Source organism: Coccinella septempunctata, chromosome 1 (assembly GCF_907165205.1).
Source record: "Coccinella septempunctata chromosome 1, icCocSept1.1, whole genome shotgun sequence".
NCBI classification, from domain to species: domain Eukaryota; kingdom Metazoa; phylum Arthropoda; class Insecta; order Coleoptera; family Coccinellidae; genus Coccinella; species Coccinella septempunctata.
In genome coordinates this window covers 68,183,518-68,205,081 of record NC_058189.1, presented here as the reverse complement: position 1 = coordinate 68,205,081, position 21,564 = coordinate 68,183,518, and the positions used below count along the sequence as shown (strand labels likewise).

The following is a 21,564-nucleotide window of genomic DNA, read 5'->3' as shown; positions in this document are numbered from 1 at the left end:
TCGAACTAGGAGAAATAAAGATATCCTCTTATCTTAATTCTAAAATATTCTGACTCCATTTTGAATAAATGGGAAAAACAGGTTCAATTCTGTGGAATGAAAATGTTCTGTCTGTGATTCTGAACATGAAGATTGACAGACCAGGGAATAATGGCTCTTAAGTCACGAGTTGTTAAGGAATGACCGATAGGCGATCAGTGAATAATGGTTCATTAATCACAGATTATAAATGATCGGGGAACTTATAGATTATGATAAATTTTTGCGTTAATTGTTGATAAATATATTTTTACTATCCAGTGAAGTCTCATTAGGCACTTTGGGCTAAATATGCGATACAAGGTAGGTAGAGGTCAATGAAAATGAGAGTTTTATTAAAAAACATATATTTCTCCATTGCACAAATATTTGATCCACAACATACACAATTATTAAAACAATGTTTCGTCACAGCTAGCCTCGTGAGTTCCTCAGTTTAAGGAATATCGTCATACAAATTTCAGTTCCTCGTTTTAGTCGATTCGAAGCTATTTTGTTAACGGACAAGATTCTTTCCTGCCTTGAGTTTCTTCTCCTCCCTAAATGCTCATTTTGAATACTGATTAGCAACAATTTCGAAGTCCTAGGATCGTTGATGACGTTATCGCTTTATGTTGTTTTTACTGCTTTGACACGAACACTCTGTGTGGTTTCTTATTGTGTAAGTCTTCAACACGTACTCTTCGCCGATGAAAGTTGGGAACCTCACCTGCAGATCTTCGAAGTCCTTCACTTGGCAGGTCTTGTCTTTTTGACAGCAACCACTTCCATCGTCACACCTGAAATAATTCGAAGAGAAAAGTTAATTTCGACTGCACTCGACTAGTGCAGAAATGTGTTAACAGAAGCTTTTTTTCAAATTTATTGTACGTTTTTGACGTGTTCGATTCCATAGTTAATCATCAATAATGGTCAAAATTGACTACTACTATTTCGACTACTACGAGGCGAGAAAAAGTGTGTGAATAAGCGATAATTTCAAATATGCCTTCAAAAATCGTACGCATGTCTTCAAGATAAATAGATTGACCTCTTTCTGATTAAAGGATCTCTTGTTTGTTATTTCACTATGATATAATAATTAATAATACACACATGTACAAATGTTATCTTCGAAACATGCTGGATTTAAGAATGTTATATTGCATGGTCGTCTCTACTAAGGGTATTGTAAAAATCTCGGAGGTAAGTGAACAATTAATGCAGTCTTCAAATAATCATCCAAAGTTGAAAAAATATGTCTGCTATCATCACATTACCGCATTCATACTGGGAAGTATTTTGTTGATTTTTCTGTAGGTACCCATTGTGCGTTTTTATAGAGGTTCATAAATTAAATTCTTTTCACTACCTGAATGGGAAAAAAAGAGATTGAGCTAATCAATCAAGTGAAAATGAGCTACACGACTCCGAACATGTTAAAATTATTCTCCCGCATGATAAGGCTGGTTCCAATGTTCTGACAAAAGATTTATTTGGACAGAAAAGTAAAGGTCATATATTCTCACCAGACACATTGTAATCTCTCAGATTAGTGGCTTTTGGTCTGCCTGAGCACTGATGAGCAGCGATTCTTAGATCATATATAGGAAGTTGGAAAAAATTTGGACAATTCGTAGATAGCTTCAGAAAATTAACAATACTTTTCCAGAATAAGAATGGAGGACAATACTTTGTTTAAGACTCATTTTGTACTAGATAATGAAATATTGCCCAGAAAATGTTATATTTTCAGCTGAATTAGTGAAACTTTCTATTCGAAACAGTTTTCCACGTTCGTCGGAACAATTTTTCAAGCTAAACATCTCTGCATGAAATAGCTTCATTTTTTTTTCTTATTTCTTTATTGCTCTTGTTCTCATTTTGTGTTGATCGAAATCGGAATGTTAAATAACTGAGTATACTTGTATGCATCCTTAAACAGTGAGGTAGCAATTCCGCTTTTAATTTCTAGAAAATACCGCGGTTGATATGAACCAGCTTGTGACATATGCCGGACGCCTATGCCGGGCAACAACAATCGGCGTCCGGACAAAAAAACCAGAGAATCGTGGAAGAAAGTGAATGAATCTCACCTGTAAAGCACCGTCATATACGGCCTGACTTTCAAAGTTGTGTTCACCAGATCCGCCACCAACATAGACCTAGCTTGTGGCACTTTACAAGAGAGCGCACAGGACCTTTGATACAATTCGACACTGCAAACGCCACTCATCACAACGTAGCAGATAAGGATCCAGACGGAGGCATACAGGAAGAACGTAAGTCGGTTGAACATGTTCGAAGTTTCGTCACAGATCGGTACCGGCAAACGCATAACGTTTTGGTCGGGACGCCAACGGTTTTTTTCTTTATTTTTAGTAGACACTTGTGGATTATCTTTAACCGCGCGTTATTCACTTGTTCTGGCCGGCTTATTTCGTCCCGTCCGCGGAGATAGCATCTTACGACGTATTTATACATTTGTTGTATCAAAACGGTTTTTATCTTTCCGCTAGGTGTATCTTGATAAAGGGACCATCCGCGACACCGTTCTTCGGTACTGAGGGGAAGGTGCGTTGACAAATACCACTGATGCGGAAGCGCGTCTTCTCAGTCTTCAGCCCATCATGATCTCCGAACTTATCGAGTTGATGATTTGGCGAGATGTTTCTTAGAAATGATGTTGTCGGTTCGGTATTCTGTGGAAGGAGTGATGTTTGTGGAATTTCCGATATTTTTCGATGTTTGTTGCGCCTTGACGCAACTTGCTTCGATGCTCAGTAGCGGGTGTCACAGAGTAACAACTCTTTGGTTACGTCTTCTGAGTAACACGATCTGTCTTCTAAAATTTCGACGTTATCTGGTGAATAGTTTCTGAGATGCTGGATTTTCTCTGGGTTTTATTGCTACCTCACAACTACTCATGCACCGGATGTCAATAGAATTTTTTTGAATAGAGGAAAAAAAATAACTCTGAAACCATGGATTTTGCCCATTAACGAACTTAACCAACGTTTCAAGACCCCAAACTTCCCTGACAGTTTCAAGCTCTTAGTTACTTCTTTCGGAAGATATAGATGATAAACAGTTCATCTTATTTCAGACATTAAATTTGTTTTGAAAAGTCGAAATTGTAATATGTATTTGTGGATAATAATATTTATGCCCTTGTTCGCTATAAAACTTAGTCAGCACACTGACCTAAGAAATAATAAGCGATAATTTGTCTTGTTTATGTCGAGTCAGAATATTCTGAGTTCTTTCATAATTCCCAACGATATCTCTATTTTAGAATTTAAATAAATTCGTTATTGCTTTTTACATTTTTTTACAATTTATTTTCACATTGGTAATCTGCTCAGATATCTGGAAGTGCAGAGCTACACTACTCAAACATTGAAGTGGATAATTTACGAACATGTTATAATACATAAAAGGAAATAATGAACGTTTTTCTGTAGATATATGTACTATGTACTGTGAGATGGATTCTGTTCATAGTCTATACTTACATAGGTTCAACCTGCTTGAAATGGGAACAGTAACCATGCAAGACTACTTTAGAGCGACAACATACTAGAAAAATGAACAGAACAGAATGAATACTCTAGTTGGTGGAGTCTGCAGGTTTAAAGAAGTTTCTTCCTGCAACAAACGCCAAGAAATCAAGGTTTCAAAATGGCGTGGGACCTCCTTTACCTCTAGCTCTTCTTCTTCTCCTCCAAAATTGCTTGAAGAGATCTTAATCTATTGGGCTTTGTGTCAATAATATTATCAATGAAAGTTTGACTTGGTATTTCTATGGTTTGACGAACCTTTTGCCAAATGTCCGTCAGAGCATTGGCGAGCTGTTGTGTAATGTCTACGGTGGGTCAGTGAAGCGGTATAATTCAGCGGCGGTTAGGAGGGCCATAATTTTATATTTTAAATTCCGTAAGGTGTTAGTTGATATAAAATAGGTATCTCCTTGTAATTGTAATAAGAGTTATATATGTTTGAAAGAAAACTACTTTAAAACTTATTCTTATCTGAAGGGCGAATTAAAATCATTTTTGGATATTAACGAAGTTTCAAATGACCCAATCTTTTTGGGAATTTTTCGAAGGTCAACTTTCGAGTTGAATATCTTGTGGTAAATGTTCTGAAAGAGTAGGTCTTCTAGTCATAAATCTCGAAATTTCATCGATCTCGGTGTAACTGTTGCATCTTAAAGAAGTTTTAACTGAACCCATCTTTCTTTCGTTTTCGAAGGTCAGCTTTCGAGTCGTTTATCTCTCAATAAAAGTAACCGCAGATGGAAATGTGATACATTTTCCGAAAGAGCAACTCTTCTAGTAATAAATCTGAGAATTTCATCCATTTCGGCGCAACCGTTCGGTCTTGACGAATGTTTAACTGAACCCATCTTTTTCAGGATTTTTCGAAAGTCAGCTTTCGGGTCGTTTATCTTTCGAAGAAAGTAGCCGTAGATGGTAATGTGATACATACTCTGGAAGAGCAACTCTTCTAGTAATAAATCTGAGAATTTAATCCATCTCGGTGCAACCGTTCGGTCTCGACGATTTTTCAACTGGCTTGGGAATTTTCAAAGGTCAACTTTCCCAGAAAAATCCATATTATTTTTTGTCAAAACGATCCATGCAGGTTAACCTCAAACTAGTATTAACGTAAAATGTATAGGGAGGAAATGTATTGTAACGGTACTTGAATATTGGCATCGTGAATTTTGTTAGATAAATAACAGCATCCCATTCAATGAACTCGATTACAATCTGTGCATTCCGAATTCTGAATTAACTTAACTCTTTCACAGTATTTTACGAAATATTCTGAGACACTACAGTCATAGATGATTGCATCGTTTTCCCTTTCAAAACTATCTGAAGCAATAAGTTGTACAAAAATACCCACGTAGAAAAATACCAATTCGTCATAGATACACCAACAGATAAAAATGGACTGATTTTCCGACTACACATATTGTGAAAACCAAACAAACCCCTGGACAGTATTTTGAATCACAATTCGTCATCAACGGCGGTCAATATATGATAAGAAATCTGCAATATCCCAATGTACCTAATTACGAAATTTAAATCCTCGCAAATAACCGATAGTGGAAGATGTAATGATGAAGCCCTATTGTTGTTAGGTTTGTAGTTTTGTAGGAATAGGATGGATAAACATTTCTTGTCGTATAATTTTTTCTAGAATCGTATTCTATTAATTGATTCAACGAACAATAAGCTAATTTCTGAAATTTTCACAGCTGATGTTTTGGAATATGTAGATTGCAAAAATCGAATGATTTTGCTTTTTCAACTTCCAACTTTCCAACCACAGAAATTCAGATAGTAAGAATTTCCACGAAGCCAGAATTTTCCATAGACCTACGTATAGGTACTTTACGATGTCTAGACATTGCGGTGCGGTGGCTAGATCAAAAGAGCAGCACATTTTCCACAGCTATGAAATCATTGTTCTTAAAATAAGATTTTAAATAAACGGGAATCGCCCGCGTTGAAAAACAGGTAGCAATTAACCAGTGATTAATGTGTCTGGCTGGGTGGATTTTCACACTTAGATTTTATAGAGACCGCCACACGCTCTGATGCTATTTTTAAATAGCCTTTCACATAATCTTGCGGGAGTACTATCCATTACGAGATACTGCTTTTTTTCGGGTGGAATAACATTAAAATCTAGTATAGGATTTTCAGGCAATTTCCTTTGTAGAGTGGGTAAGATTCTTTTCCACTAACCTGGGTAAATACCCGGATAGCAAAAAACTGTCTATCATTCATGTTTCAATTCAAAACGACAATGAGTTTTTTTAGGATGAGGAATGAGCTGATGCCATAGATGGATAATGCATTTCTTTAAATATACATTCAATTTATATTTAGAATGGGCAATCTATTTTTCAAGATATTTTATCAGTTTTGTAAGGTGGGCAATCATATTTGTGGCATGGGCAATTAGTTTTGTGGGTAGGGCAATGAGTTTTGCAAGACTCAACTCTGCTTTCTAGAGTGGGCAATGCCCTTTTTCCGCTAGACCTTCTATGGAGCTGAAGCCAAATATGGTCCTCATCCATGCTCTAAGAAAAACGAGGAATGGAAAACAGTTTCAATTTAAGAGTTGCAATGAATTTTTGAGTGCTGAGCTCTAAAGATCAGAGCAGTACTCAAAACATAAGTCTAGAGATAAATATGTTTTGAGCTTTCCGCTAAACTGCTCCACATGAGTTAGGGATATTGACTTAAATTGCAAAAAAATATAGGTAAAATAAGATTTTTGTGATAAAAATTCATATTAATATGATTTCAAGTTGGAAATTACTTCAAGACTGTAGGTCTGCAGCATATACAGGGTGGTTAAGAAAAATCGAGTAAAATAATGAAATTTTATTCCCAGAGAATTCAAGCATTTTAAGACTATCAATACAGTGTATGGCATCCACGGGCATCAATAACAGCTTGACATCTTCTTTGCATACTACACACGAGGTTGTTGAACATTTCTTGAGGAATTTGGTTCCATAAACGGGGCATAAGCTCTCTCAGATCATTTAAAGATTCTGGGGTAGGTTGATAATTATCTAATCTTCTTTGGAGCATATCCCATGCATGTTCTATGCAATTCAAATCTGGTCAGTGCGGAGGTATTGGTAAATGTGGAATACCAAGCTCCTCGCGCGCATTCTCAACTATGGCTGCACGGTGCGGTCTAGCGTTATCATCTAGAAATTGAAAAGTTTCACCAATAGCAGCGTGAAAATTTGGCACAACATTGTCAATGACATGCTCCCTATAGTGTAAGGCGGTCATATTTCCAGGACAAATGTGTAGATCTGTGCGCCCGTTGAAACATATCCCGGCCCATACTATAACACTACCCCTCGGAATGGATGGACTTCTTGGACATAGCGACGATTACGGGGTATGCGTGGGATTGTCCATATCCTTATTCTTCGAGAATCTGTCGTCCATATCTGGATTCATCAGTAGAAAGGACACTAAGCCATTGATCGTTCTAATTGATAAATTGCCTTGCCCATTCCAGTCTTTGACAGTTATGGTCACGTGTTAATGGAACTCCTCTTAATGGACGTCTAGAATCTAGATTCACCTCTCTCAAACGTCGTCTTATGGTTTTTATGGAAACTTGGACCCCATCTGCATTTTTGAAGAGTATTCCGTAGCATTCTACACGTAGATGAAGGGTTCTTCTTGCCGAAACGGTGATGAAACGCTCCTGAGCAGGTGTTGTTTTTCGTCACCCACCAAGCCTTGGTCTTTCCAACACGGGACCTGTCTCCCTGAACCTATTCCAAAGTCGAGATATCACACTTTGGCTGACTTGAAGCCTTTCCGCTACAAAAACCTGAGTTAGGCCACCCTGTAGCATTCCGATAGCCCTATTAGCCTCAGCATTGTTAATTTACGTGTTGGCATTTTGAGAAAACTCGTTTCAAATCGAAGCCGTTGAAAAACTGACTTCATTTCAAAATAAGAACATTCATGAAGCATATGCAAAGAACCAAACTACAGAAAAAAGGCGACCAGATTGACGAAAAGTCTCATACTGATTTTTATTGGATCGATTCAAGTTGTTATTGAGTTTTAAGTGATTTTACAGCGATTTTCTCGAAGATTACATATTTTTCAAAACGATTGAATAGACAGAATGACAGCTAGAAAACGCCGAACGAGTCTATCGAAACGAAACCCCAAAGAATCAAAGATCGCAGAAATAACCGCCGAACCACCTGCCCGCAATTTTCTAGTTCAGGTGATCTCAGTCTTTCTATTTATACCGAAATTTTGGAAGCGGGCGCCAATGGCTCTCACCGATCCAATGCCAACCGATCAACCAAAGGAGAAATATATTTTCCCTGGATCCGAACGAGATACACACAGCTAATCAGTTGACTCTTAAACCTCTTCGGGTCGTTTTATCTGGAAGGCATGGTGAATGAGTGTTTACTTTAGAACTGTGCGGGGACTGTATCGGTTGAATAATGTTGTTCGAACTTATGTCCGCCCTCGAAAGTGATTTCTTTGTGCGTGGAAAAGTTCGGTGCTTCCGTTCCAAGATCAGAAAAGGAGTATACCATTTCTGCACGCTTGATCCCCTGCCAGACCGAACCTGAGGACGCAGCAGGGCTGCAAGTAGCGTAAGGTAACATACCATCGGCTGGACATGAGGTGCTAGCTAAAGATTCCTCGAAAATTCACGTGGAAACTATCAAAATATTCGACTATCTTCTCTGGATACGATGATCTCCCTTTGCTTATTGTTATTTGACTATTCTGCTTAAGAAAAATACGATTAACTTCTTGACATTCCATTTTGAAAACTGCCTTAATTATATCATTGAATTGAATCAGATTGTCGAATTCACATTGTTAAATATCTTACGGGTAATTTGATATAACCTTTAAGAATAGTCAGAAAAGATGCCATTTGAAATAGTTATCGACGACGTTATATTTCGAATTTGGAACAGCCTCTATAACATATAAAGGGGTGCAATTTAAAATAGGTACAGTGCGAGCTTACAGGGTGAGTCTTTGACCCGTACAAATATTTTATTAACAGTAGATTCTCGAGGTCAAAAGAAACAGTTTTTTCCTATACCATTTTTTTCGTTTCGGCCCTTATAAAAAGATATAGCCATTTTAAGTTTTTATAAAGAGCTGTGCCACCCCTGGAAAAACAAAATAACCTTCAGACAAACTAGCTAAATCTGTGACACTACAAATCTGTGGATCTTTTAAACAAAATCGTATTCAGCCAAAGTATCCAATTTTCCAATTTTTTTTGAACATCAAATTACTCGAAAACGTTCAAATATTCATTAGATAGCCTCCAACTCAGTTTCAAAATTGGGTTCTTTGAATTTTTGACGTGGCTGATATCTTGTGTCCGAAAAAGATCAAATCATATGAATGAAAAACTATATACCGAAATAAACCGTTTGTGATGACTCAAAATAAAATTTTTTATGATTTTTCAACAGCCTGTATCTTTAAAACCGAGCCGATTTGGAGAAAATGGCCAAGAAAAAAGTGTTTCTTTAGACCTCAAGAATCTACTGTTAAAATATTTGTACGAGACAATGACTCATCCTGTATACCTACAACAACAAAAATTGCTTTTGATTCACATGATGTATTCGCACTGTTTTGCGAAACTATTATTTTTATAATTCATTTCTTGCTCAACAAGTTTTCAATAATTATTATTTCAAATTTCGTTTCGTCATGTTTTATCCGTTTCGGTGATTCATCGGCTTTGGGTTCTTAACCTTCCAAATTTTCTGAATAAATGTGTTTTTATGTCGATATTTTCTTATCTTCTCTCTGACTGACTAGACTACAACACGGACCATCAGAGAAATCAATCAAATTTTTATTATTTCCAAATCTGAACTAATTGTTTGCAGCTCTCTACAAAAGAACAATTTCTCTACTTTTTATTCTGATCATGGGATCATCGTATAGGAATATGGATTGTCTAATAACATTCATCACCTCTTCATTTTCATATTTAAATTGCACGACAAAAATTTCTTAGATGACAATAACTTATTTCGATTTTAAATCCGGAAAAACCAAAATCATAAATATTACAAGGCTTGATATTTATTAAGTAATAATGCTTGAATATATCTGAAATTTTACGTGCTCCCTGAATTTTGTTATAAGATCTCGTTACACAGACTCAGTATATGAGATTTCCTCAATTGTCACCTTGACTAAGTCTAAAACCATCTTTTTTCTCATTACTCATTCCAATGCAGAAGGAAAATATGTTCACTCCAATCATTCAATGATAATCAGTCAAGTATCCTTCGTTTTATCATTTCTCACTTTTACTTTTCGGCAATTTCGATATGTCAGCGTTCCAAGTTTTTGTTTATATCTTGCGTCGAAAATTTTTGAGATCCATTTGAATGGTTATCTTTACCGGCCATGGCCTTTCTTTCAGATAATGGATCAAAAAACGTGAACGTGGATTTTGTGAATGTGAATACTACGGTAGTATTTACATATATGCAATGATGATAATCATTTTGACCATGGAATTTCTCGAGTACGTTCTATATTTTTCAATCGAACAATAAATGTTTTCCAAGGCCATTTCAAACTTCATTTAATATCCAGGAAAATAGTAAAACAATTCAAAATCCGCGCTCAGATAATATATATCTATTGATCATAGATCACAGAGAATAATCTCTGTAATCAGTGCCATTGGTTCACAGAAACCAAGCGGTTTCATCTACTCTCATAGTATCTCTCGATGATGGCACTGATCAAAAAACTAGGTTACTCTTCATCTTGAAAAAGTGTTGTTTATAGATTTTATTTATTTCGAATTTCAATATTCATATAAAATAATATTTAATTTTGATGCTTTCGCGAAAAAAGCTGGAAGCAAAATTAAATATAGCCCTTTGATTTTGGCTGATTAAGAGAAAGTTATTTGGAAAAAGGAATAAAGGCTTGCAGTAAACAATGTTTCATGAAACATCATACAAAGCGTTATCATTTCCTAGTTTTCATTATATTATCCTGTGAGAAAATTGATAAGCAATGAATTTCCCATCAATCATGACTGAATCAAACGAAAATAAAAGGGCAAGTTTAAGAAAAAGCCACAAAATCTTAGGCGCCACTTAGAAAACAACAATCAACAATAACCTTTAACGAATCCTATTTTGTTTTTAGGTCGAATACAGGTCGGACCAAAGTTCGTTCCCCAAAGTCTCTGTGATAGTTAGTATTAATTTCCGATATGATAAGAACCTTTACCATCGGATGCTGTTTGATATTGATAGTTATCATGCCCATTTTATGCTCGAAACGCAACGTGGAACCTTGGATTGAACACAACGCTAGGGTGGATAGGTTCGCCTGTAGAAGTCCCCAACCTAGGAGCTTTGACCTGAGTGAAATCCTGCCCAAGAACAGTACGCTAAGGACTATAGCAGGGGTGAGTATTTTTGAATTATTGATCAGATTGGAGCTCCCTGTGAAAACAAGGACTTGACATTTTTAACCGACCCCATCTTTTTGGGAATTTTTCGAAGGTCAACTTTCGAGTCGAATATCCCCCAGAAAAATCATCGTAGATCTAAATGTGATACATATTTTGGAAGAGCAACTCCTCTTGTAATGAATCTCGAAATCTCATCGAGTTCAGTGGAAGCGTTTGGTCTTGACGAATTTTTAACTGACCCCATCTCTGTCGGGATTTTTCAAACGACAACTCTCAAGACGCGTATCTCTCAGAAAAAATCATCATAGATCTAAATGTGATACGTATTCTGAAAGAGCAACTCTTCTAGTAAAAAATTCCAAAATTTTATCGAGCTCGTTGGAGGAAGTCCTACAATTTTCAATGAACGTCACGGTAAACCACCGTGAAGAAAGGACAAAACGCATTCGCCAATTTGTAACTCCATCGGCTAAGAAATAGATCAACATATATAATTCTTGTAATTTTCAGGAATGTGAATTTCCATATTATTACCATTGAGTATTATTATACTCAAGTTTATACTCACTGATATTATTTAAAGGTCGAAATTGTATCCTTTGAAATTATCAATTGACCCTTCGGTGCAATTATCCAATTAAAATTATAAATATATATCTTGTTCGATGAAAAATCTTTCCCAATTCTCCAATAACTCATCTATTAATCGTTCGATAATCGATAGTAAAGGTTATATTATCTCATCTTTCATTGAAATTAATATCATTGTTATATTTCGTGTGGCCTGTATATGAATGGAGAAAAATTCAATCGATAATTTGATAATTTTTAAACATCCCGATAAGTAATAATTTATTTTCAGGCATAGATAAGGTAATCAGATATTTGAAGAAGTGATTCAGAGTTATTGTAACTGCAATTTTCATTTTTACTATTGAATTGAGATGAACATTAGTTACTCAATGAAAATTTGAACTGAAAAAACCATGTTTATCTGGTTGAACTCAAAGTTTATTATAGACTCTATAATCTCTTGTTTAATTTAAAACTTCTTAGTACCTATTTGCTATACTGATAGAGCAACACGTACATTGAACCTCAATATAAAAAAAATCAAGTAATTTAGCCTTTTGGCATTACTTCAACTATCGATTAAAAGTATCATGGGGTATTAACACTTCATTATCATATTTTTCAGACTATCTATCCCCAGAAGACTGTTCTATACAGGTGTGAACATGCAGGGTGCTGCAAAGGGGTGAAACGTTGCCTCCCCAATAGTATAGACGAGGTCAAATTGGTTTTCGCAGTAATATCGCCAGTTATGAAGCCGAACACTCAGTACCAGCAAGTGACGGTTTTGAACCACACACAATGTTCTTGCCAGAACAGGAAGGACAAGCCAAAATAGTTTCGAAAGTTGGCTGGGAATTTTGACTGTGGAATTGATACTTCTGAAGAATTTTACTGGTGAGAAATGACTATAATCCTGTGGAATGGAACAAATACTTGAAACAGTTTTAAGCGAAAAGTAAGTTGAATATAGAAAGAAGTGTGGTACATATGTTTCTACAGTGGATGAAGTTTTAGTCTCTCTTTTTTTCAGTGAGTGAGTTACAACTCCTATTATCAGAAAACTGAATAATTTAATAGAGCCGCTTCTTCGACCTCTTCGAGAAAACTGAGAATGGATTCATGGCCAGATAAGAGGATTATGCAACGATCTGTGATAGAAATAGTTAAACCTGCAAATATTTATTGTGTAATTGAGATTTTGAAGTTTTGATGACTTGATGTTAGGAACAATGCAAATTTAAAAAAAAAATTATTACGTGTTACTTCAGATACCTCAACTGACTATTTATGTCCATGTTTGTAAGTAAGTGTGATAATAGATTTAAATGTTTTTACCGACTGATTTGAAGGAATGTAAACGAAGGTCTTGGAATATTTTGATAAACATATTTATATCGGAAATGAAAGTTTTTGTTGCGTCTACCTATATCATCAGTCTTGCTGTGTACTGAGCAGTATTTTTATTTGATTCTTAGATAACAAATGAATGTTTGATGGGAAATAATGGTTCATTATTCACTAGTGATTTATGGATATCATAATGCTCAAGTACTACGGTACAGGTACTAATTTGAAAAATTTTCAAAATAATATCGCCTCAGCTGTCAATTGCGAATTTTTTTTCAACGAAAAGGGAGAATCTTCTGCGGTTTTCAATCCTCGTATTTTCGACTATGTTCGAAGTTGTAACACTACCAGAAATTTGAAACATATCTCTGAGTACACTCAACTGTCTTTTCACTCGATCATATTCAATCAAATCCATTTCATTGCCACCATTCCACATGAAAAATCAAAATTAATTCGCTAGTTTTTGAACACAGATTACAGAACCAAGTTTTTATGTAATCTGTGGTTTTCGAATGATTTTATCAAAGAGTAACCAACGTTGGTTACTCTTTGATTTTATTGAAGTTTGACGTTAGATTATGTTCCCATGGAAACGTTTCTAACATAACGTGATCTTTCGAACTTTTTCCTCAGCTTTGCCACCGATATTCGAAATATTGAGGTTGGTACAACCGAATTATAGAATTAGGCTAGTCCTAAAATTTGAAGTCGGTGTTTAGTATACGATCCTAACAGATACAAGAATGGCTTATCTATATTTTTGAGTTAATTTATGATACCAGTGAAATCCTTAGAACATAACATAGATACCTATGTTCTCAGTTCAAATCAGAAAAAAACGTCGTTCTGAAGAATTTAAGTCAGGGGGTAGGTAGGTAAGATAGGAAGAAAAGACAGAAAGAGAATTTGTAAGGTGGGAGAGAGAAAAGTAGGTCTGAGAATACACAGCAGTAATAACAAAATTTTACTCAGGTCCATGTTTTGTCATTTCGAAAATAATAATTTCATAATATAATCAACATGACGAACTTTTCCAAATTCCCTTGCAAATGAAATTGGGGAGTCCTTCGTCTCAATCGATCCTCTTCATCTCGCAGGAACAAGACGTGTGATTGACCACATCCTTGTTAACGTAGTCTATTTTAGAAACGCCCGGTTGAACTATTCCAAATATCAAATTGACTATTTCTGTGGTATTGGGCGCGCAGTGCTTCATCCCAGAACAACATCCTGCGTTTTCGCATCTATGTAAGATGGTAGTCGATGGATAAACATTCTGCAAAAATTATATAGTCTGAGTTTTTGGGCAAAATAATCTCGAAACCACCCAAAAAGAATTTAAGGGTTGATTTTTCTATGTTTTCCAGATATCTTTCTATTGCACTGGTTGAGATACTCTTTATGATTATAGAGTTTAACAGGCACGGAATGTCCTTTGTAACTCTGCCACACTCTTGCTCATGGGAAATGAGTGTCACTCTAAACTCGTTAAGCAATATATACCATTTTAAAATATGGATCTGTTACGAAATAAATCATCTCAACCGTTCAATGATTATAGGGCAACATACGTACCTAATTCAGCCTTATTATACTTTTAAGGAGATGAATCATGATGGTCATTCGACAATTGAAGATGAAATTTGGTTCTAGATAATATACGTATACGAGTACGTATATGACGTATGATGACGATTGCCAAAGCAATGAGCAGTGAGACTTTTCTGGTTTAATTTTTCTTGTAGGTAACGAAAATTTTGAATTCAACGTTGATTTCCCATACTCATACTTGTTGAGGGTTATCGTCTCGTGAGGCATTCCTTGCTTGTTAAACTATACACAGAGAGTTAGTAAACAATAACGCACAAAACTCATATCTTCGATATTTACTAGTTATTTTGTAGTTGTTCACTTTTTATTTCAAATTACGCAAGTTTTCATCCAAAATTCAGGAGTATATATCAGAAATCACTTGTTGCTGATGTAATTTGATCAATGATAAGGTTTTTTTTATACTTTTTATCCTCTTTACATTTTTGGCACAAAAGGTTATGGTTGCTATTGAACCCACCCCTTTTAGAGGATTCATAACGAATTCTGCAATAATACAATAGTAGGTAAATATCGAAGATTTTTATAAGTTACTTTTTGCGCACTGTGAATATTTTTTTAAAATGACAGAAGACGATCGGCTGTGATAGCAATAGCATGAAATAACTCTCTATGTTCGCAGTGATAGTTTTGAACAATTTCGATAATTCTTTATTATACTCGCCTCTACATGCAACACCAATGGATCATCCTGTTCGAACAATTCCGGTATTTCGAAACTCCTCGCCTGCGGAATTTGACATTTGAAATTGTCAACCGACTGACTGTGTCTGTACCAAGACTCCTTAATTTCGTTAGAAAAACACCAAGAACGACAGAAGAAGGCAGATAGGATTACTAAAAATGGATACTTTCCAAGAATCATCTTTCGATGCGTTCACTATCGATTTGACAGAAGAATTGACTCCTTATCAATATTCGGAAAATTTCGATATCGAGACAATAATTTCTCGGAACGGGTCCAGATGTGGAATCAGAGGTTATGGATATAAGGCCCGGTGCAGACTATAGGTGTGTACTCTTGGATGTGTAAAGTACAGAATGATTCATTCAAGAAATATCTCAAGATCAGTCAAATGGTGTTATTCAGAATATAAATTTAAATAATCAACCCTCGGTTTGTTCACTCATATTCTATCCCCTATTCAATGTCTTTAGAGTGATAGTTTCAACCCCCAAAATTATACAATAGAGAAACGTTGCTAATTTTTGAATTTATCGTAATTGACTAGATTTTCCGCAGTGAAATAAGACTAAGAAGAAACTAGGACTTACCTAGGTTTCGGAATGTTTTAGCTTCAACAAATTCGTCCCTTATTGGCCTCTTATGCGCAATAATACATATGTCAACAGTAGATTCTATAGGTTGAAAGAAACCTTTTTTGCTATATCATTTTGTTCGATTCGGCCCTGATAAAAAATTATTGCCCTTTTAAATTTTCATAATTAGTTGTTGCACAAGATTACTTTTAGAATAACCACCTAAATCTGTGACACTGCACATCTGTGGATCTTTTGAACAGAGTTGTATTCAGCCAAAGCACACAATTTTTCAAATTTAACAGATATTTTTTATTTTTCAACATCAAATTACTCGAAAACGGCGCATTATACGAGCTAGAACATATAAAGAATTCTTTTATTTTACAAAATGTTCAAAATATTCGTTACATATATATATAGGGTTCAATTTAGTTTCAAGAGTTGGGTTCTTTGAATTTTTGGTATTTATATGGTACGTAATGTTCGTTATGAGAAAACTGGAAGACCTGGGTGATATCTTGTGTTCGAAAAAAGATTCATCGAATAAATGAAAAACTACATTCCAAAATTCATTTCATTCGATAAAACCATTTGTGAGATTTTTTATGGTTTTTCCACAGCCTGTATCTTTTACACCGAGCCGAAAAGTGTTTCTTTTGACCACATCTTCTGTTAGAAGATTTGTACTAGGCTATATTACTATATTAGGCAATATCTCAAAAGCAGGATGGAGAATGGTTATTGGGAAGCACCCTGTATCCGTCCTGATTCTTATATACAGATGTTACAGGCTTTCATCAGGTTCTTCAATGCAAAAGGTTATACATTTCATGAATATTGTAAATTTCTAGCTATTTCGTCGTAGTCGTGGTCTTTCAGATATTTCACCGTTTCGGACACAACTTTGGTGGGCATCTTCAATGCTCTTACTATGTGGATCTTGAGGTCAAAATAAACACTTTTTTCCTTTACCATTTTTTCCGAATCGGCTTAGTTTGAAAGATACAGGCTGTTGAAAAACCATAAAAAGTGTTATTTTTATTAGTTCTATTTCATTTATTTGATGAATCTTCTTCGAGCACAAGATATCACCCACGTCTTCCAGTTTTGTCAATATGACCTTTACGTACCATAAAAATTCAACTCTTGAAACTAAGTTGGAAGATAACTAATGAATATTTTTGTAAAATAAAAGTATTCTTCATATTTTCTCGTATAATGAGCCGTTTTCGAGAAATTTTATGTTCAAAAATCAAAAAGTATCTGTGAAATTTGAAAAATTTGATACTTTGGCTGAATACAACTCTGTTTGAAAGATCCAAAAATATGTAGTGTCACAGATTTAGCTAGTTATTCTGAAGATAATTTTGTTTTTCCAGGGGTGGCAAAACTCATTATGAAAACTTAAAATGGCCCTATCTTTTTCATATTTCATAAGAAACAGGTGTTTCTTTTCACCTCAAGAATCTACTGTTGAAATATTTGTACGAGTCAAAAACTCACCTAGTACATCGACGTAGAATTTTGCACGTTGGTAAGAACTAGAATTAGAAATTTTCTGCTCGTCAGGTATGGGGATTTTTTGATCGAATTTTAATCCGAATTATGAAAGATGATTTGTTCTTTTCGCAAAAAATCGCGATGCTGCCATATCTCATGTAGAAGCGGTAATTTGGGAATTTACTGACGACGAAAAACTCGAAATTTCTAGTAGTTTTCCTAATTTCAGAGGATTCTCAAATAGATTGCTTTCTTTTATTTATATACACTACTCTTTCAGTTATGAGCAAAGATACTACATCTTGTGAGAAATTTGTTAGAGATCGCTTCACTAGGAAAAAAAATCTGACATATAAAATGCTTTGTCTCAGAAACTATCCATCAGAGAGTGCTCCAATTTTATAAGAAGCCAAGAACTAGTTTTCAAATCGATCGGATATGAACTTTTGGAAATATTTTAAAATTATTTTTTTAGAATTCTAGCAACTTTGGGAGAGTTCAGTAGCTGGATGGGTGGCCGCTTTCGTTAAGAATCCAAAAAATCCTGACTCACGTTAGTGTTTTCCCAAAACTTATACTAAATATTGAATAATGCAGAAAAAACGATGGCTTTAGAAATTTCGACAAATGTAAAACTAGCACTATGTTCGGGACCTTTCAGTAGGTACATACTTCAGTTCGTGTCTTATCTACAACATTTAACGATAACGTTAAAAAACGGCGAAAATCCCAGCAGGAAAAATCGACAGTGCGAAGCGAAAAACAAGGAATTCCACTTTTCCAAGAAATTCTACATCGGAATGAATCAGTTCTAGCGTGTTATCGATGTCGCGCTAATTAGTACATGTTACTCGAAGTGACCGCAATTGACAAGCTACTCGCGTGTGAATTTTAATCATTTTTTCAGATTTTCCTGGTACCACCTACCGCAAACACCTATTCATTAAACGGATGGGTCTCACACTTTACTCATATATAACCGGCCGTGTCCAATCCTGTCTTCCAGTTCACGAGCAGATAGAGCTTGCGAAGATATAAGATAAAACATTCATTCGCGGGTATCACACGAGTCGAGCGGTATGGTCAAATTTTCGATCTTGGCCCTGTATGTGGTTTTTATCGCGGTGGCTGGAGCCAGTGAGTTCGAAAAGTGGAAAGATCACAACGCTATCGTGGAAGAGTTCAAGTGTCGGGAGCCTCAAGCCAGGAGTTTTCAATGGGATTCGTTGGTCGGGGAGGATTTCAAGATCAACGATAAAGAAGTGAGTCCTGTGGCGCGTTCTCCGAAACATCTACGAGCTTAAGTTATCGGTTATTTCAATGTTTGGTTGACATCGAGCCTGAACAAATAAGTAAAGTGTACCTAAAGCCCTTTGGAAGGTTCAAAATTTACGTATCAAGACACGTAAATTCAAAAGAGCGCTGCAAAATGTACACAACATTAGTTATTTCTGGATTTGATCACTGAAGTACTTGCTTTCATTTCCCAAATGAAAATGGAAACTAAAGTTAGATTCAGAGAGCATGAAACTAGACCAAGGGTAACAAGTACCCAATCAATCGATGTTTGCACACTTACTGCCCTGAAATACTTACCCTTTTATTGTTTTGACGGGGTTCAAGAAATATTGGATTGACGAAAATCCATAATTAAACAGTACCTAAATCCCCACTGAACTAGATACTTGAGGTTTTTTTCAATATTACACCCACTAGCTTCTTCAGATTGCTGTTGATTATTTTTGAACTACTTTTAGATCGGTTGCGATGTATTCATTGTGAGGATACATTCAATGAATCGTTTACCTCAAATTCAGCGCAGGAAAATGTCAACATTTCCTCTTTGTTGAATTTCTACCAAAGGAAATATTTGTCCGATAAATATTCAACAAAAATTGAGCTATTCGCTATACAGGATGTAAATGAGTAGTTGAGAAATGATTTATGGGGTGATAACCTGTCAAAAAATAGCGTGGATCTTCAAATTTGTTCTTGAAAAGACCCTGCTTTGATACAGCATGGCTTCTGAAAAGCAATTTTTAATTTGAAAACCAGAAAACTGACAGGAATGAAATTGTGCAGACATTCTATGGGTGCGAGAAGGCAATCAAAATAGTTTTGGTGGCTTTTTGAATCTGTAATGTGGCACAGTTTTGATAACTTCCAATTCTTGTTAGATGAATGAATAATTATACAGGGTTATTTTTTGACTCGTACAAATATTTTAACTGTAGTATCTTGAGGCCAAAAGAAACACTTTTTTTCTTAACCATTTTTTCTGAATCGGCACGGTTTAAAAGATACAGGTTGTTGAAATACCATAAAAAAATGTTATTTTTAGGTTTTAACGAATGAAATGAATTTCTGAATATAGTTTTTCATTTATTTGATGAATCTTTTTCGAACACAAGATATCACCCATGTCTTCCAGTTTTCTCATTATGAACATTACGTACCATAAAAATACGAAGAATTCAAAGAACCCAACTCTTGAACCTAAGTTAGACGCTATTTTGTTTTGTAAAATAAAAGTATTCTTTATATTGTCTCGTATAATGCGCCGTTTTCGAGTAATTTAATTGATGTTCCAAAATTTAAAATATCTGTGAAATTCGAAAAATTGGGTATTTTGGCTGAATACAACTCTGTTCAAAAGATCCACATATGTGTAGTGTCACAGATTAGGCTGGTTGTTCTGAAGGAAATCTTGTTTTTCCAGGGGTGGCACAGCTCATCTTTTTATCAGGGCAGAATCGGAAAAAATGATATAGGAATAAAGTGTTTCTTTTGACCTCAAGGATCTACTGTTAAAATATTTGTACGAGCAATAGACTCACCCTGTATACACATAAAATGTGGGTATTATTGTCAGTGATTGAGTTTATGGAAATGCTGTGAGAGAATAAAATGAAATAAAATGTTCGAAATTTTGCGGATATACATATTCAGTAATAATTTCAACACCGATTGTTGATGAAATACCTACGATTAATAGAATGATATGGGTATTCATCTTTCGCAAACCTGTCACCATTCCAATCAGAAAAGATAAGTAAGATGTGTTCACTCTAGGTGAATAATCTATTGGGTAAACGACCATTTTGAAACCTTTCCCAAGTGAAAATTTTGAATGTTGAGAAAATAAACACAACAAATTGGAAAAAAGGTCAAAATCAAAATAGAAACCAAAAGTTATCAAAGCTGTTCTAACTCGTCTTTCCTGTGAAACAGTTACCCAAACATAAATTCTATTCAAAAATGGAATAATTATAAAAAACAACAATGTAAAATTCGACCAAACCTATCCTGACCTAACCAAACCTGACCTATTCTAACCAAAACTATCCTAAACTAACCAAACCTAACCTAACTTAACCAAACCTAGCCTAACCTAACCAAACATAGTCTAACCTAACCAAACCTAGCCTAACCTAACCTATCCTAACCAAAACTAACCTATCCTAACCAAACTAAGCCTAACCCAACTCTTTACAACTCTTTACAAATCAGTGCCACCTACAAATATTCGTGTGATTCTTATTGATTGTAACTCAATTCATGTCATTTTTTTCACAGATAATAGTACCCTGGTCCACCGTTCTCCACCGTTGCGAAAATTCTGGTTGTTGTTCAAACGGAAAAATATGCCTTCCCAAGAAAACCGAGATGATCGATCTAACGTTTGCCACAGTGAGCAGGAAAAGAAATTACTTTACTGTCACTGCAGAGAATCACACTGAATGCTCCTGTCAGAAAAACAGCGATAAGCCTAAATGATATTTTCCATAGAAGATGGTCATGATGTATATTTGTCGAATTAAAATCTGAATATGAAACAAATCGATGAAACTACTTATTTCCTGTTGACTGACTTAATTTTAGATTCTTATTGTTAGTGGAAATGGTACATGTGGAAAAAAATTGGTATTATAATATGTAATTAGATTAAAATTGTTGTATATATTTATTAAGAAAAAAAGACTGTGATAATACCGAAAATGTAAGAAAGGTAGATAGTTAATGTGAGAATAAATTCCTTTCTAATCTTTATTTTTGTATTTATATTTATGTAATTACTTTCTCGCTATCAGAGGTCTCACAGGAGATGAAATAAAGTGACCCAAAAAAATTTACAGGTACTTTTGTGGGCAATTTTTATATATGCCAAAGATATTAGTCTTTTTTGTTGTGCATTTAGCATCTATATCTCACCAGACACTTCCTCACCTTGTT

General features: G+C 35.2%; 4 protein-coding genes across 6 annotated transcripts; 2 read left to right on the top strand and 2 right to left on the bottom strand.

Moving 5' to 3' along the window:
• Window positions 1–369: 369 nt before the first annotated feature.
• On the bottom strand, window positions 370–2,710 carry LOC123317580. The gene is made up of 2 exons (XM_044904172.1): window positions 2,115–2,710; window positions 370–818 (listed from the first exon to the last, which is right to left on the bottom strand). The coding sequence occupies exons 1-2, from the start codon at window positions 2,354–2,356 to the stop codon at window positions 641–643; spliced, it is 420 nt and encodes a 139-aa protein (XP_044760107.1). The 5' UTR covers window positions 2,357–2,710; the 3' UTR covers window positions 370–640.
• On the top strand, window positions 1,112–13,008 carry LOC123317589. 3 transcript variants are annotated; one of them, XM_044904193.1, is made up of 4 exons: window positions 1,112–1,224; window positions 10,761–11,025; window positions 12,230–12,562; window positions 12,638–13,008. In XM_044904193.1, the coding sequence occupies exons 2-3, from the start codon at window positions 10,828–10,830 to the stop codon at window positions 12,440–12,442; spliced, it is 411 nt and encodes a 136-aa protein (XP_044760128.1). In that variant the 5' UTR covers window positions 1,112–1,224; window positions 10,761–10,827; the 3' UTR covers window positions 12,443–12,562; window positions 12,638–13,008. The 3 variants fall into 3 exon arrangements, with proteins under 3 accessions (XP_044760128.1, XP_044760135.1, XP_044760119.1); XM_044904200.1 differs by lacking the exon at window positions 1,112–1,224 and adding an exon at window positions 7,910–8,205 and having other exon boundaries at window positions 10,772–11,025; XM_044904184.1 differs by lacking the exon at window positions 1,112–1,224 and adding an exon at window positions 7,912–8,205.
• Window positions 13,009–13,908: 900 nt separating this feature from the next.
• Window positions 13,909–15,566, bottom strand: LOC123321788. Its single transcript, XM_044909564.1, has 2 exons — window positions 15,233–15,566; window positions 13,909–14,233 (listed from the first exon to the last, which is right to left on the bottom strand). The coding sequence occupies exons 1-2, from the start codon at window positions 15,431–15,433 to the stop codon at window positions 14,030–14,032; spliced, it is 405 nt and encodes a 134-aa protein (XP_044765499.1). The 5' UTR covers window positions 15,434–15,566; the 3' UTR covers window positions 13,909–14,029.
• Window positions 15,567–18,194: 2,628 nt separating this feature from the next.
• On the top strand, window positions 18,195–21,381 carry LOC123321796. The gene is made up of 2 exons (XM_044909575.1): window positions 18,195–18,593; window positions 20,908–21,381. The coding sequence occupies exons 1-2, from the start codon at window positions 18,411–18,413 to the stop codon at window positions 21,106–21,108; spliced, it is 384 nt and encodes a 127-aa protein (XP_044765510.1). The 5' UTR covers window positions 18,195–18,410; the 3' UTR covers window positions 21,109–21,381.
• Window positions 21,382–21,564: the final 183 nt, after the last annotated feature.